General features: G+C 32.3%; 1 protein-coding gene across 1 annotated transcript; it reads left to right on the plus strand.

Moving 5' to 3' along the window:
* The first annotated feature begins 1,980 nt into the window (after positions 1-1,980).
* Positions 1,981-14,030, plus strand: meru. The gene is made up of 5 exons (XM_036358199.2): positions 1,981-2,277; positions 8,685-9,042; positions 9,278-9,437; positions 10,089-10,216; positions 11,366-14,030. The coding sequence occupies exons 2-5, from the start codon at positions 8,725-8,727 to the stop codon at positions 12,311-12,313; spliced, it is 1,554 nt and encodes a 517-aa protein (XP_036214092.2). The 5' UTR covers positions 1,981-2,277; positions 8,685-8,724; the 3' UTR covers positions 12,314-14,030.

Raw genomic sequence — 14,030 nt, forward strand, 5'->3', positions numbered from 1 at the left:
TCTTAACCAATATTTGTGCGATTGTTGGCGCAACCTTTGATCAAATAAATGGTAAATATGCATACAAATATATGAATATATATATATATATGTGTGTTTGTATGCATGCATGTGCATATGTATATTTATCTGTTTGTGTGCGTTATTTGTATACCAATGCGTTCAACGCCCGCGTATTTTCAACAATTTATTTATTTTCGCTTGTGTATGTGTGTCATCGTATACTTGTGTTGGTGCAACCCCCCCACTTGCTGACCGCTAACGCTTTGTTAGCAGTTACCTTATAATGCTATTGGCTTCTTCTTCGTTTTCTACTTCTTTTTAGTCATTCCAACAACAACAGCGGTAAACTGAATTTACATATAGAGGCACATACTCATATGTTTAATACATACATACATATGTATACATATTTTTGTAGTCGCCTTTAAAGTGTTGGTTCGTTGATAATGGCAAGGGATAGTGCGCACACTGTTTGTTTTTTGTTCTTTTTTTAAATTTTTTTTTTACTGTTTTACTCCCAATTGTTTTTACGATTTTGTTGCTGTTTTTTTTTCATTTTCATTTTTATTTTCTTTGTAATTTTGCGCTTTTTATTCAAGTTTTTGTGCTAGCAAATAAAAATTCAGTTAGTCACTCGTCGTCAAGGATACGGTGCGTTTCGTTCCGTCGTCGTTTATCGTATTTGCCGTTAGCGCCAGCACTTTGCGCTATAATTTCGTGCTGTTGTTGCTCTTGTTTTTGCGCATTTATTCGACTTTAGTTTTTCGCTTGTATGTGAAATATTCGATTTTTCGTTTGCAAGTTGGGAAATTAGTTAGGCGCCACCAATCCGACACGCAGTCATTATTAACTTCGCGTAGTCTTAGTTACCGAAAAGCCAAATCAAAACGGACCACATGCATACACATACAAAATACTACCAACTACACAAATTACCGTTACACGAAAAAAAAACAAAACACAAAAAATAGTAAAAAGCGAAAAAATTTGTATTACAGTTATAAGCGGCCAAAATGTAGAAACATGTCGTTACCTTAACATTAATATACCTATATATGCATACATATTTACCGTTATATATGAAACGGCTAGCGGCTACCTTAGTAACGGATGTAATAGTAGCAGCGATAAGCACGATGCCACACCCACTCATACGTCATTGCCGTCAGCGCTACTCTAAACGCGCAGTACGAATATGGCGGCAATAAGAAAATCGAGAGAAGAATTCAAAATTTCAACGATCCTGTACAGGTGCGGTAGACAGCGCAGGCTAAAAGTAAGTCACAAGCCAATAGCAGCAAATCTATCATTGCACACAGCCACACAAATACATATATATTATATATTACATACATACATATATACATATATTATATACACATGCATACCGCCATGCATTTTACTCCAGCTTAAAGCGAACGTTAGAAATTTTTTCGTTTCGCCTCCACGACGTCAACGGAAATTACACACACAACATTAGCGAACTGCTGTAATAATAATAACAACAACAAAACTATTATAACACAACAAAAATTTCCAGCTTTATATGATTTTTTATTTGACTGCCTTTATTTTATTTTTTTTTTTGTGTTTTTTGCTTACCTTTACACCTTGCATACTCGCCTGACTGCCTGACTGCCTGCTTTCTAGCGCTAACGTTCGTCCGCTTCCGGTTAGCGGCTCAAATTCTGTTCCGATTCCTGCTACAATTACAAATATACACATATGTATATAGCAGCAGCGTTTCATTACCACCGCGTTCCGTACTTGTCTAATTGGCTCACGCAGCGCACATACTCATTCAAGCAACAAAAAAATACAGAAGTAAGCAATAAAGCAGCAGCGCGACAGCAAAGGAAACGAAAAATCCTCCCTCGTTCGCGCTGCAGTCGCAGTTCTATCAGTTAGCCAGCGAGCAAACCGGCCTAGCCTAGCCTAGCCGGGTCATGCATTTCGAGTTCGTATAGTCAGTTTAACGCATACGCTCGCAGGGCTAACATGTAGTCCTGCGCCTACAACGCATCGTACAGGATCAACAGTTTTCTTTTAAGTTTTGTTTCTTTTCGCTGTGCAGTTTTTATATCAAATTATTTATTATTTTGTGGTATAAGTAGTGCATATTATTTGTGAAGAAGAAGAAGTGTGTAATACAAGTCGGAAAGCAAGTTCTTTTTTTATCCATTTGCTTTTAAAGACGGCACAATTTTTAAATTCATACATTATATAATAAAAAAGCTGTCGTCGCGTACATTTTTGGGTTGATATTATTTTTGGGTAAGTTTTGAGTGATAAAAAATAATATAATGAGGTTAAAATATTACATTCTTTAAATTTTTTTCAGTTTTTAATACATATTTTTGTTATTAAAAAATGTATAATTTTTTTGAAATTTTTTTAGTTTTATTTTTTTTTTTAATACTCCCAAATAACATATTTTTATTATTAAAAAACTTTTTTTTTTTGTAAATTTTTAATCTTATTATTTTATTTATTTTTAATTTTTTAATACTCGCAACCAACATCTTTTGCAAAACGAGTATAAAAACACAATTTGAAAATTTTAAATACAATTTGACACTTAGAAAATATATATTTCAAAAAGTAATGAGTTAAAAAAAAATTTACAAAAACTCTTTAATAAGTTTTTTTTTAAATTAAAAATTCCAAATACTAACAATCATATTTTCTTTTTTAATTAATGCTCAGAAAAATTGTTAAAACAAATATTAAATCAAAAAATTACGTTGCGCCTTTTCCAGAATGATCAAATTAATTCACAGTCGCGGTAGATAGATGGTTGTTGTGGGAAAAATAAATGTTTCAAAAGCATTGTTTTTATAAAAATAAAAAATTCAAAAAATTTTAATAACATTTTTCTTTAACTATAAATTTTCAAATAAGTTATATAAACAAATATTATATATATAGAATATATTTTCAGATTACAATCTCAATAATAGTAAATTTATTGTTGACAAGTAGTAAAATTATAAAAAAAAATTTCAAATTTTTTTTCAATATTTTTATTTTTTTCATACAAAATATTTTACAAAAATGTTTCACTATTTTTATATTATCCTGAATAGATTTAAAATAAAATTGTCTGTATGGAAACATTTAAAAAAAATTTAAAACAATTTTTATGCAAGCTTATTGGAAATTATTCAGACATGGCAGTGTGAGCTATAATCGGTAATACTAATATATTAAATTGTAATAAAATAAAATTTTTATAAAAATCTAAGCAACTAAATTTTGTTTATAAAAAATTGTTAAGTTTCTATTTTGAAAATATCGTTTTAATTTTTGTTTTACCAAAATACATTATTATACTTAAATAGTTTTAAGTCATTTTCACTTGAATTTTTATTTGAACATATTTTCTGAAAATATTTATTTTTATTTGAATAAATTTCTAAGTAACTCTGACAAAATTTTTCACAAAATATACTCAAACGAAATATAATATTTTTCGCATATCAATTGCAGAAAAATTATTGTTAATTAAAATTATTAATTTTTAATTTAGAAAATAATAGTTTTCTAAAAATTAATTTTTTTTAATAGTTCTGAAAATATTTTTTTTAATAAATATTTCGGAGCAACAAAATAAATTCAAGATGAATTAAGTGATATTGAAAATGAACACCTTTATGCTCGAAAAAAATAGTCAACACGAGATATAATTTTTTTTCGCATGTTAGTTGCAGTAAAATTATTAATTTAAATTTCTAGTTTTTTTTTAGATTTTCTTACTAAAAAATCTTTTTTCGCTCGAATAATCATAAATAGTACTTTTTGTTAATAATATTGCAATATATACTTCTGCATAAATACTTCCTGCTTATTTTACGTTTTTTCATTAAAAATCGCATGCTAATTCTTGGCACTGGGAGAATTCACAGTTGGCTTTGATATTACTCTGTGGTTCTTTGGGTGCCAAAGCTTAGTGTGTTGATCATGCTACAAATAAATATGACTTTTCTTGGCTCATTACTGTGTATAAAATTAGAGACAGCGTTTATTTTTATATTGCTATATTAAAAGAAGACTCTGAAGTATCTTCATTTGTATATTAAGGAAAAGTTAAATGAAGTTAAGAATTTAATTTACCTTGAAAACATAAGCCAAACAATAGAGTCGCAACTAAGCCAAACATGTTTTGGAGCTTAAACAAACTATTATTGTCTGATCTGACTCAATTATTTATTATTTAACGCAAGTTTAGACGTTAATTTTCTTGTGGTTTTGATAAACAAGATTTCAAATCCAATTTTCGAAAGTTCAAGTTTCGCTTTAAATATGTGCAGGACTATATAATTTTCACTCTTGATGTTGATTTTTCTAAACTTAAACCAACTATATGCCATCTTTTTGCAGATATAGCAAGCAATTCCAGCAAAAAGTAGGCATTATTTGGTAGTCTGTCTTTATAAAAAGTATTCTTGTCTCTTCTATATCTCTTTTTACGCTTCAATTCCACAAAGTGCTCTCTCGGTATATTAAGGTTAGCCCTATTGCATAGATTTGGGTAGGCACGGGTTTTTCTTTACTACTAATAAAACTAACTTTACATTCCAAAAATATACTAATTCTATCATCTAAGCCTTTAATCCTAGTACCATTTTTTATACCAGAGAGCTTTTCCCATTTCATTAGCTTAGTTTGAATTTCTCAATCCAGAAACTCTTTAAAGCAAATAGCTCAAAATATTAAACAAAAATGTAAATGTATACTTTATATATTTTTTAATTTGAATCGCTCTCATTTTCAACGAATTCTTAGTATTTACATTTAGACATGCATACATCAGTTTAGTCATAAAAGCGATGATTCAGCCAGAGGCAATTTTTATTGTTAGACAACACGCGATATAATAGCAACTTTGTGAATAACACGATTGACAGTTGGATCGACTTCGATTGTTAGTAATTAAATACACTTTTGCAGGTATAATTTATTGATTTGAAAATGTCTTTATTTATTTTTCACACATACATCACAATTATGGAACTTTCTATAAATATTCGGCGGGTTTAACAGATACTTATATATGAAAATAGGGTTAGTCGCAAACTCAAATTGAAATAATTAATATGAATTATAGACTGAAAACCTTTTTTTTACAATTTAGAATCAAAAAATTTAACGTTTTATGTACATATGTAAATGTATATATTAAGCTCTAATTTGCTATATTTGAATTTGATATTTTTCTTCCAATTGCACTTACCTATTATTTTTTACTACCAATTACTTAACCCTAATAACCACTTGCATAGAATTGTCTCGAGCATTAACCGCAATCTATTTACACAAATAAACATATATGTATATAGATATATAACCACACATGTATATGGTATATGTTAGGACATTGCTGACATAGTAGCGCCGCGACCATTCTTACACTGAACTCAGCAGATTTGCATATTAAATCAGCTTTGAAATGTAATTACATAACTATAATTTATATGAATGAATGTCAATTGACGAAGCGATTAAAAATTGCCAGTAAATCACTCAAAATATACACAATAAACGCATTAATTTCGTTGGGAAATTAGCACTTGTAATTATATTTCAATACTCTTATGAGTACTCTTTTTGTGTTGAATTGCAAAGTTAATTAAAATTTTTCATAGTTTTGTGTTTATGGACAAATGTGTAGAGTTTATCATAGAGTGTTTCATAAGCACAGTGTTTACTTCGACAAGTCTTAATGAGTACAACATATTTATACGATAATTAGCTATCAAGCCAGTCAGCTATAAGAACTTTTGAAAATCCAAATTAAAGTTAAATCTAGTCCTTAAAAGATATCGCTCACCAGGATACGTTTTAAAGCCATAGGAACATTGTCATTCCAAAATGAGCAAGCTTAAAAAAAGTCAAGAAACACTACACTTCAAGTTAGGACTTAATTGTTGAAAAAATATACATTTACAGAATTTACCTGAAAAATATAGCTAAAAAGGTCGTTTGGGAATTTCAAGTCGATCGGTCTAGCCGTTTTGGAGAAACGACTCTGAAAACAGCGTTTCGAGTAAAACATGTTTCATGTTTTGATAGCCGATTACACTAAGTTGAAAAGCTCTTAGAAAAATGTACCTATGTCCGAAACTATTTGAGGTAACAACTTCAAGCATACGGAAAATCTTTTCCAGTATATGTACATTCTGGATATAAGCAAAAAATCGATTCACAAATAGATATAACCCCTTAAGACCACTAACTGCCGAGAGATGGTGTTCGCATTCGATTTGTTGCCGCAGCGACATTTAGCGTTATAACAAAGTATACATAATTTTAGAAAACACATTTTGTTACCAGTGAATGCTGTTTAGTAGATAATTTTGGAAAATTTCTCGCTTTAATTCTTCAGCCTCTCGTGAGCGATCTAGAACTTTTATGAACAATCGCTTGCGGTTAATATTAGGACTTACAAAGAAGAGTGGAAGAGTCGTATAATATTTTTTCACCACAGCGACATCTAAAGTTATAACACGTTATCTAGAATTTGATATTGAAATTTAGGATCGCTACTTTTTTGACAAGCATCATTGAGCTGATCTCGAACGTTAATATGAAGAAATTGTAAATATCGATTGTGACTTTTTTGCTCCAAGATTTGGCTGGAGAACATATGCTTCCAGTTTATCAATCAGATTATGTCGGGTTTATAAAATATTTATACCAAAGTTATTAAAAACTGAACTTAGGACTGCATGAAAGAGAGTAAGGATGTTGGGTTCTATAGGCCTCACTCACAGCTTCAGCATTGAAAAAATTTATTTTCAATATTAGAAATTGAATACCACTTAACTAAAGGTAACTTAAAATTCTCCAAACACGAATTTCACCACAGCAACTAAAATTACGCCATAACATTATCCTATACTTTCCTATTTTTTAAGTGCCCCTGTATTAACGTCGTAATTTTGGTGTTGTTTCTCTCAGCTTTGGTTTTTTTTTTTTGTTTTGTCTGAAAAACTACCCGAACATTTTCGTTTAAAGCACTTTGATTACATGCATATAATATACAAATACGCGCATGCAATGAAGTGTAGTTGGTAAATGCAAAATAGGCACCAAACATATGAAAATATGTTTTACGGGCTCCGGTACGTACAAGTCACGGAAATTCCGTGCATGGCATATTTGCACGTCAGCACAGGTGAACGCGTTTAGGCGGCAACTGCTTTTCAACTACCGAATATATACCATACCCTGACATCAGAGCACCTTTCTGCGCCTTGCTATGGCTGAGGGTAGCTGCATACGATTTCAAACCAACAAATTCACTCAATACAAAAACATAAATAAATGTATACAGTTATATATATGAATACATATGTAAATTGGTATGCACTAACGGTGGCATTAGTATGAGGTGGCTTTAATGTGCAGGGATAATTTATTTTATCGCTTGCAACAAATCTAAATTGATCGTTAGGCTACCAAAGCGACGTCAAATGCCAACGCCACTGCAACCAGCCACCACCGCATATTCTATATTTTATAAGCCGTTACCGTTATACTAAGGTAACGCAGGCTTATTGTATACAATTCGTGTAACAAAACGAATTTGTAACAATAATTGTGTAAGTTTTCCATTTATAATGCTTTGTTGTGGTTTTCGATTATTTACGTTACTTTGTTTTCCAAGAAGAGCTTTCATCAATTCTATGACAAGCTTATTAAATTTATAGAAAGAGAATGCGAAAAAATAAACCGATTTGTACGTTTTGATGGTTAGTGAATGTAGTATGTGCTAATATATGTAAAATGGCATATGCAGTAAAAAATCAGAAGTGTTTCGATTTATATCATAACCTAATGGAGCTTTCACAAACAGAAGTAATGTAAGCACATATAGTTTTGACATATGACAAATAGTAGCGACCTTAAAACAGCCGAAAATTAGTTTATAGAAAATGGACTTAATACCGAAAAAAAGCTTTCCAAAATATTTACATAAAGTAATATGAAATTCTTAAAGCTTTCGACATGCAATGTATGTCAACTGTCAAATAATGGATGAGAATTAATTAAAAAGAAACGCAAAATAGTTTAATCGTGTGCTGAAATGAACTTTAACGCAGAAAGTGCTTTCAGACATCTTTAAATAAAATAAAATAATTTTTTTACAGCTTTCTATATGCAACGTATGCCAAGAGACAAACTTTATGTGGAAGAGAACAAGCATAAAAAGAAATAGTGATAAAAAGAAATTATTGAGTTCTATACTCCCATTTTTAGAAAATTACAGCCGCCAAAAAAGCTTTCCGAAACCACATAAACTAATATGGAATTCTTAAAGCACTTCTCAGGTACAAAAAATTAGGTAAAAATGTTAAAAACGCACAAAAATTTTAATTTTGTGCTCAAATAAGCTTTCACGCAGAAAGTGCTTTCAGACATTCATAACTAAACAAAAGTGGTTGCAGCTTTCTATATACAACCTTACGCCCCAAAGAGCTTTCATAAAGAAAAGAAAAGTGGATACAAAACGAAATCATAAAAAGCTTTAATATAGAAAAATGTAAGACTTTCAGACATAAGTAAACAAATAACATCTAAATTGATGAATATCAATCTCTTAAGTCAGCTGTTTCAACAGTTTAACTGTTATAACTCTTAATTAAACTTTTCTCATTTATACTTAACTCTTCTTCCAGGTGCTTCCTTTTTGAGTACGCTCAACCATATAACTTCCTCATGGCCGCTCAACAAAACTCCACGCTCATCTACGACAATTTGGATGAGTGTCCTACATTGCTAAAAGAACCCGAAGAGCTGAGCAGTTATAGCCCTATCTTGCCTTTGAAAAATCAAAATAATGCTTTTAAACAACAATTGCCAAAAGCTGATAACAACAACAATAATAATGACAATAAAAATTCAAATGTTAAAGAATTTCATAAATATCGGAAATACACGAAAAGTCGTCATCATGGAAATTATGCAGCGAGCAGCTGCAGCACGAAGAGCAGCCGAAGTCGTACGATATCGCTAAGTGGCGTCAATAGTACGGAGGTAAGTTCTTTTTAGTTTGGATACATCAATTGATTATCAGTGGCTTTGATCTAAAGCGATTTGAATTGAATAGAGAGCTTTTTAAAAGCTTTTATTAACTAACTTGCATTGGACACAAATGCAGAATATTTTTATATATGGTTTAAAATAATAATTAAATGTATCTGTTTTTTTTCTGTCTCTCTCTCTTTCTCTCTTCCACGCTTTTTCTCTTTGATTCTCTCGTCATCGACAGGAGCAAGGCCACAAAGAGATACCCATTTGGCTGGGCGAGGAACCACGTTACGTGTCCGGCGTAAATAAGCGCACCACCTGCAATGACATTATTAAAGCTTTGATTGATGATGAAATCCGTAATGGCGGCAATCACGATTATTTTGCCAATCGTAACAAATGTAAGTCAAGATAAAAAAAAACACTGCTATTTCTAAAAATATTTATTACGATATACTATTTTATTTTTAGTTGGTGTATGTGGGTGTACGTCGAGAGTTCGAGAGAGCGGGGAAGAGCAAAAGATTGAGCTAGTTTTATATGCCTTTTCTACACTAGCTCACACTCTCGTTTTTTCTCTCTCTTTCTATCTCTCACTCTCGCGCTTTTATATAAGGTGTTCAATAATAAGTATTTTGATTTAGAAATCTAAATATTTAGACGAACTGCTCGCGTTCTTATTTTATAATGATAGCAATGATATACATACCAAATATTATATAATAATGTTATATACTAATTACTATTGATTTCTTATACTTTTTGGGCTTTTTTCTACCCCCTACCTTCAACACCCACACTTTTTCGCACCACCCGGCAACTCTGGCGTGACTTGACTGTGCGGCTACCTGCTTGTTGTTTTACTATTATACACATGGACTATGCTTCCGGTACTTTCCTCGTAATATGGACTCACTTCCGTTCGGACGGACGCGTTGTTTGGGGTTGCGGCTTGCTACCCGACGCCGCCTGACACCCATCAATGGCATGCATATTCGTTTATATTTGTATATATATATATAAATATATATATGTAAACTATGCGCGAATAGCTGGCGCAGCATCGCGTGACTACAACGATTATGTTATAACGGAAAGTTGGCGCGGTATCGAGCGCAGCTATGATGGCAATATGGCAATTTTACCCGTTTGGAAGGCCTGGAGTCGTGTGCACAATGAGGTAATTTACTTATACACTAACATTTCCACGTTATTTTTCACGAAAAACACATACAACAAATATGAATTTATATGTATATATAATATTTTATATGTGAGCATTGATAGTGCGCCTGGTTGTTGTCCGCTCATGTTATTTTGCCTGTCCATAAACTGTGATTATATAACGCTGGTGCGCTCGAGTGGTAAAAAACTATTGGCGCCACACGCAAAATTGCGTATATAACAAGGATATAAGCGTCATAAAGTTAACAACAAAAACACATAAGACACTGCCTCGAACAGCGTTTATTTGTTTTAGATGTTTTACCGTTAATCAATTTATAATATCATATAGAGAAAAAAAACAAACTCTCTTACACTAAAATATTTTTTTTATTGAGACCTTATCAAGTGTGTTTAGCCTTCGATTATCCACCGAAAATTGTGCAATATATCGGATAACGGTATCTTTCAAACGATATTGAGATATTGACATTTAACTTATGTCATACCTTCCATATATTATACAATTTCGATTAATAGGAATCTTATTACCATCTTATTATGATCAAATTTTACCCGGACTGGTCTATTTAAACTCCTTGCACAAGCTGAATAGATATATTTTTTTAAAGATTGATACAATCTTTTTTATATTCATGACCATTTAATGAAAAATTACTTCATCATGACGGAAGATTTTACGAAATTGCTGGTTATCCAATCGCATCGCCAAATATTCGGAAGCTCGCTTTGAAACTTGTTAAGATAGTAGCTTGATAGCTCCAAACTTGATCTTATGTTAGTTCACTGAAAATTTTGTTTTGTCGACACATATTTTCCACTAAAGTTAAGTCAGTAGCTATTCGGAATTTTTGATATTTATAACGGCAATATTATCCTCTTCTTTTAAAAATATTTTGGGTAAGCTCATAGTGACCCGATTTATTCCATCACCTTTAAGTACATTTACTACAGTGCGATCCTCAGATTTTTTAAATGGCCTGGAGCTTATTCCTTAATTATTAAATTGTTTCACAAATGCAGACCAACTATCGTTGAATGATATTATTTAACAAATTATCATAAAATCTACTAAAGTCTTCAATCTTTTGAAAAACAAAACATCCTGTATCGTTATTTCAAATAAATATTTTATTACTTTCAGATCCGTCTAAGCATCAAACACCATAATGATGTCGCAGAACCAGCGCCACCAAAACAAAACAGTAACTGGTTCCACACCCTACGTAAATATTTTGCAAAACTATTGAAATTCCCGAAACGAAATAATAAAATGCTGCCACCTGCTATAAACAAGCAACAAAACATACTATTACCCATCAAAGAAGAAGAAAGCCCAGATGAGATCATCTTCGTTCTATTACCCGATAAGAAATATGACAATTCATCAGCGTCACCCAAAACAAACATGCCCTTAAAACACGCCCACAATAGTACCAACGATCCCGTTACCAAAGCAGAGATGCTTAAAAGAAAACTTTACAGTCTCTCCGAGACGCGTGTATCCATGCGCCGCAAACGACGCGGTAGCAAAACGCCAAAGCGCAAAAAACAACAACCGCGCGAAAAATTGCCAAATCAAATACACGAAGTGACAAATAACTGTATACGCCGACGCAAAGATGCGCCTTTAAGGCATTCCATACGACACAAGTTGGCGCAGAAGACCAACGAAATCGATACGCTCTACAAACGTGAATACGAACTGACACAACGTTTAACACATAAATGTCAACTTCACAAGCTGCACAATGAGTTATATGCCAAGGCGGATCAACGGCTGGAAATCTCTATTGGCCAAATACAACGAAATGTCGAACAATATGCCGAACAAATCATACAAACCGAACAGGAATTACGCGAGTTAAAGCAGGAAATCAAGCAGGACATATCGATTGTGAATAACCTTAAGCGTATGGCTTTAGATACTGCGGAGAACGCAAACGATTGTGGTATACCGCTCATACCTAATTTGTTGGTGGAAGAAATGCGACATGAAGCGCAACCGCCGAAGAGAGCTGCCGATGCGGAAATGCAATTTGTTGATAATATTTATGAGTTCTGTGACAATAACGCTAGCATGTTGGTGTAATTTTGAATATTTCCAGTTTGCGAGTTTACTTGCGTTCACATTACAACATGAACTTTGAGTTTATTGCCAAATTTTGTATTTAGCATTAAGCTCCACGCATAAACACTGCGTTTATATTACGCAAATTTATCTTAAACGCCAATTTTGTGATGCTTATGTAGAAACAACCATGTTTGAACCAAATGTTGACAGTTGTGACTGGGTTGTTGACTGGGTTTAGCTAACTTCAAAAATACCACCCTCTCAACCTGCTATTAAGTGTATAGGTATGAAATGATTTTTTTGTGAAAATGAAATACTAATTTTGTATAGGAAAGTAACAAAAGAAATTTTCGACTTCTGCGTAGGAATCGAAGTGCTGCTCAACCAATGCGTGTTCAATTGATGAGAGCAAATGTTAATCGGAAGTTGCCAAGTCTGGTGAATACAGCGGGTGGGGTAACAGCTCCCTGCCAAATACTTTGATTTTAACCTGAACCGATTTTGCTTTGTGTGCAGGCGCATTGTCGTGTAACAAATTATTTTCCGGTGTCTTCTGTCATTTGTTGTCTGTAGCGATTAGTATTAATAGTTTCACCAGATTTTGAAAGCTCATGATTTACAACACCCTTTTGATCCCACCAAACACAGAGTATTGCCTTCTTACCGAATCGATCTGCTTTTGCAGTCGTTGTTGATGGTTGTAACGGATTAACCCTTGATTTTCTCCATTTAGGATTCTTAAAATAAATACATTTTTTATTGCCAGTTAAAATTCGATGCAGAACTGATGTTCTTTCGTGTCTTTGGAGCACATTTTTATAAGTGTTTTTTTCGGTTTTCCATTTGTCATTCAATTCATGTGGCACCCATTTTCCACATTTTTGGATCTTTCCCGTAGCTTTCAAACAGTGCAACATTTAGCATGGCTGCCATTTGCCTCTGACTCAAAGTATCATCTTCATTAAATATTGCTTGCAGTTCGGCGTCTTCAAACTCTTTTAGTGGTCTTCCACATTCTTCATTTCTCACATCAAAATCATTAGCTCTGAACTGTTGAACCCATCTTTTGCATGTTGCTTCTAATAGAGCATGATCACCATATGCCTCGACAAGCATTCGATGCGACTCTGCAGCACTTTTCTTCAAATGGAAATTAAAAATTACTGCTTTCCGCAAATCATCACTTTCCGGTACAAAATTTGACATTTTCAACACAATGAAAAAATATGATTTTGTTTGTTCAGTGACTGTAAGGTTATTGAGTATGTTTGATAGATGTCATGCCAACCAAACAGAAAAGAAATTAAGGCTCGTTCACAACAAATGTTCCTTACCAACACATTTGTATCTTAACAGTACACCTTCTATGCAATATAACCACACTTAAATTTATTTACTATTTTGACAGTTAACAATCGTTCACCCTGCAGAGATGTCAAATTGAACTTAAAGCTTCTAAAACACTCCTTAAGAAAAGTATTTGATTTGTTATAAAATTATATTATTAAGCATAATTTAACATAAACTTAATTTTTTCACGAACTGCCAATTATTTTTATAAATATACGGTAACACCGAATGTGCCTTAAATATAAAATAAAAGTATAATTTTGTCGATTGTTTCAAAAATCGCATTTCTCTACTCATATTCTAACATAAAAAGTCGCATATTTTTATTAATCATAATTTATTCAAAATAATTTACACTATATTTACAATAAAAAGTGCTACTAAC

This window comes from Bactrocera oleae, chromosome 6 (genome assembly GCF_042242935.1).
Source record: "Bactrocera oleae isolate idBacOlea1 chromosome 6, idBacOlea1, whole genome shotgun sequence".
In the NCBI taxonomy this organism is placed as follows: Eukaryota; Metazoa; Arthropoda; class Insecta; order Diptera; family Tephritidae; genus Bactrocera; species Bactrocera oleae.

Bases quoted from the DNA above. Each gene is read 5' to 3' on its own strand.
- meru (XM_036358199.2), top strand. From the start codon at position 8,725: ATGGCCGCTCAACAAAACTCCACGCTCATCTACGACAATTTGGATGAG. The intron at 9,043-9,277 runs GTAAGTTCTTTT...CGTCATCGACAG, and splicing joins GTGGCGTCAATAGTACGGAG to GAGCAAGGCCACAAAGAGAT. The intron at 10,217-11,365 runs GTAATTTACTTA...TATTACTTTCAG, and splicing joins GGAGTCGTGTGCACAATGAG to ATCCGTCTAAGCATCAAACA.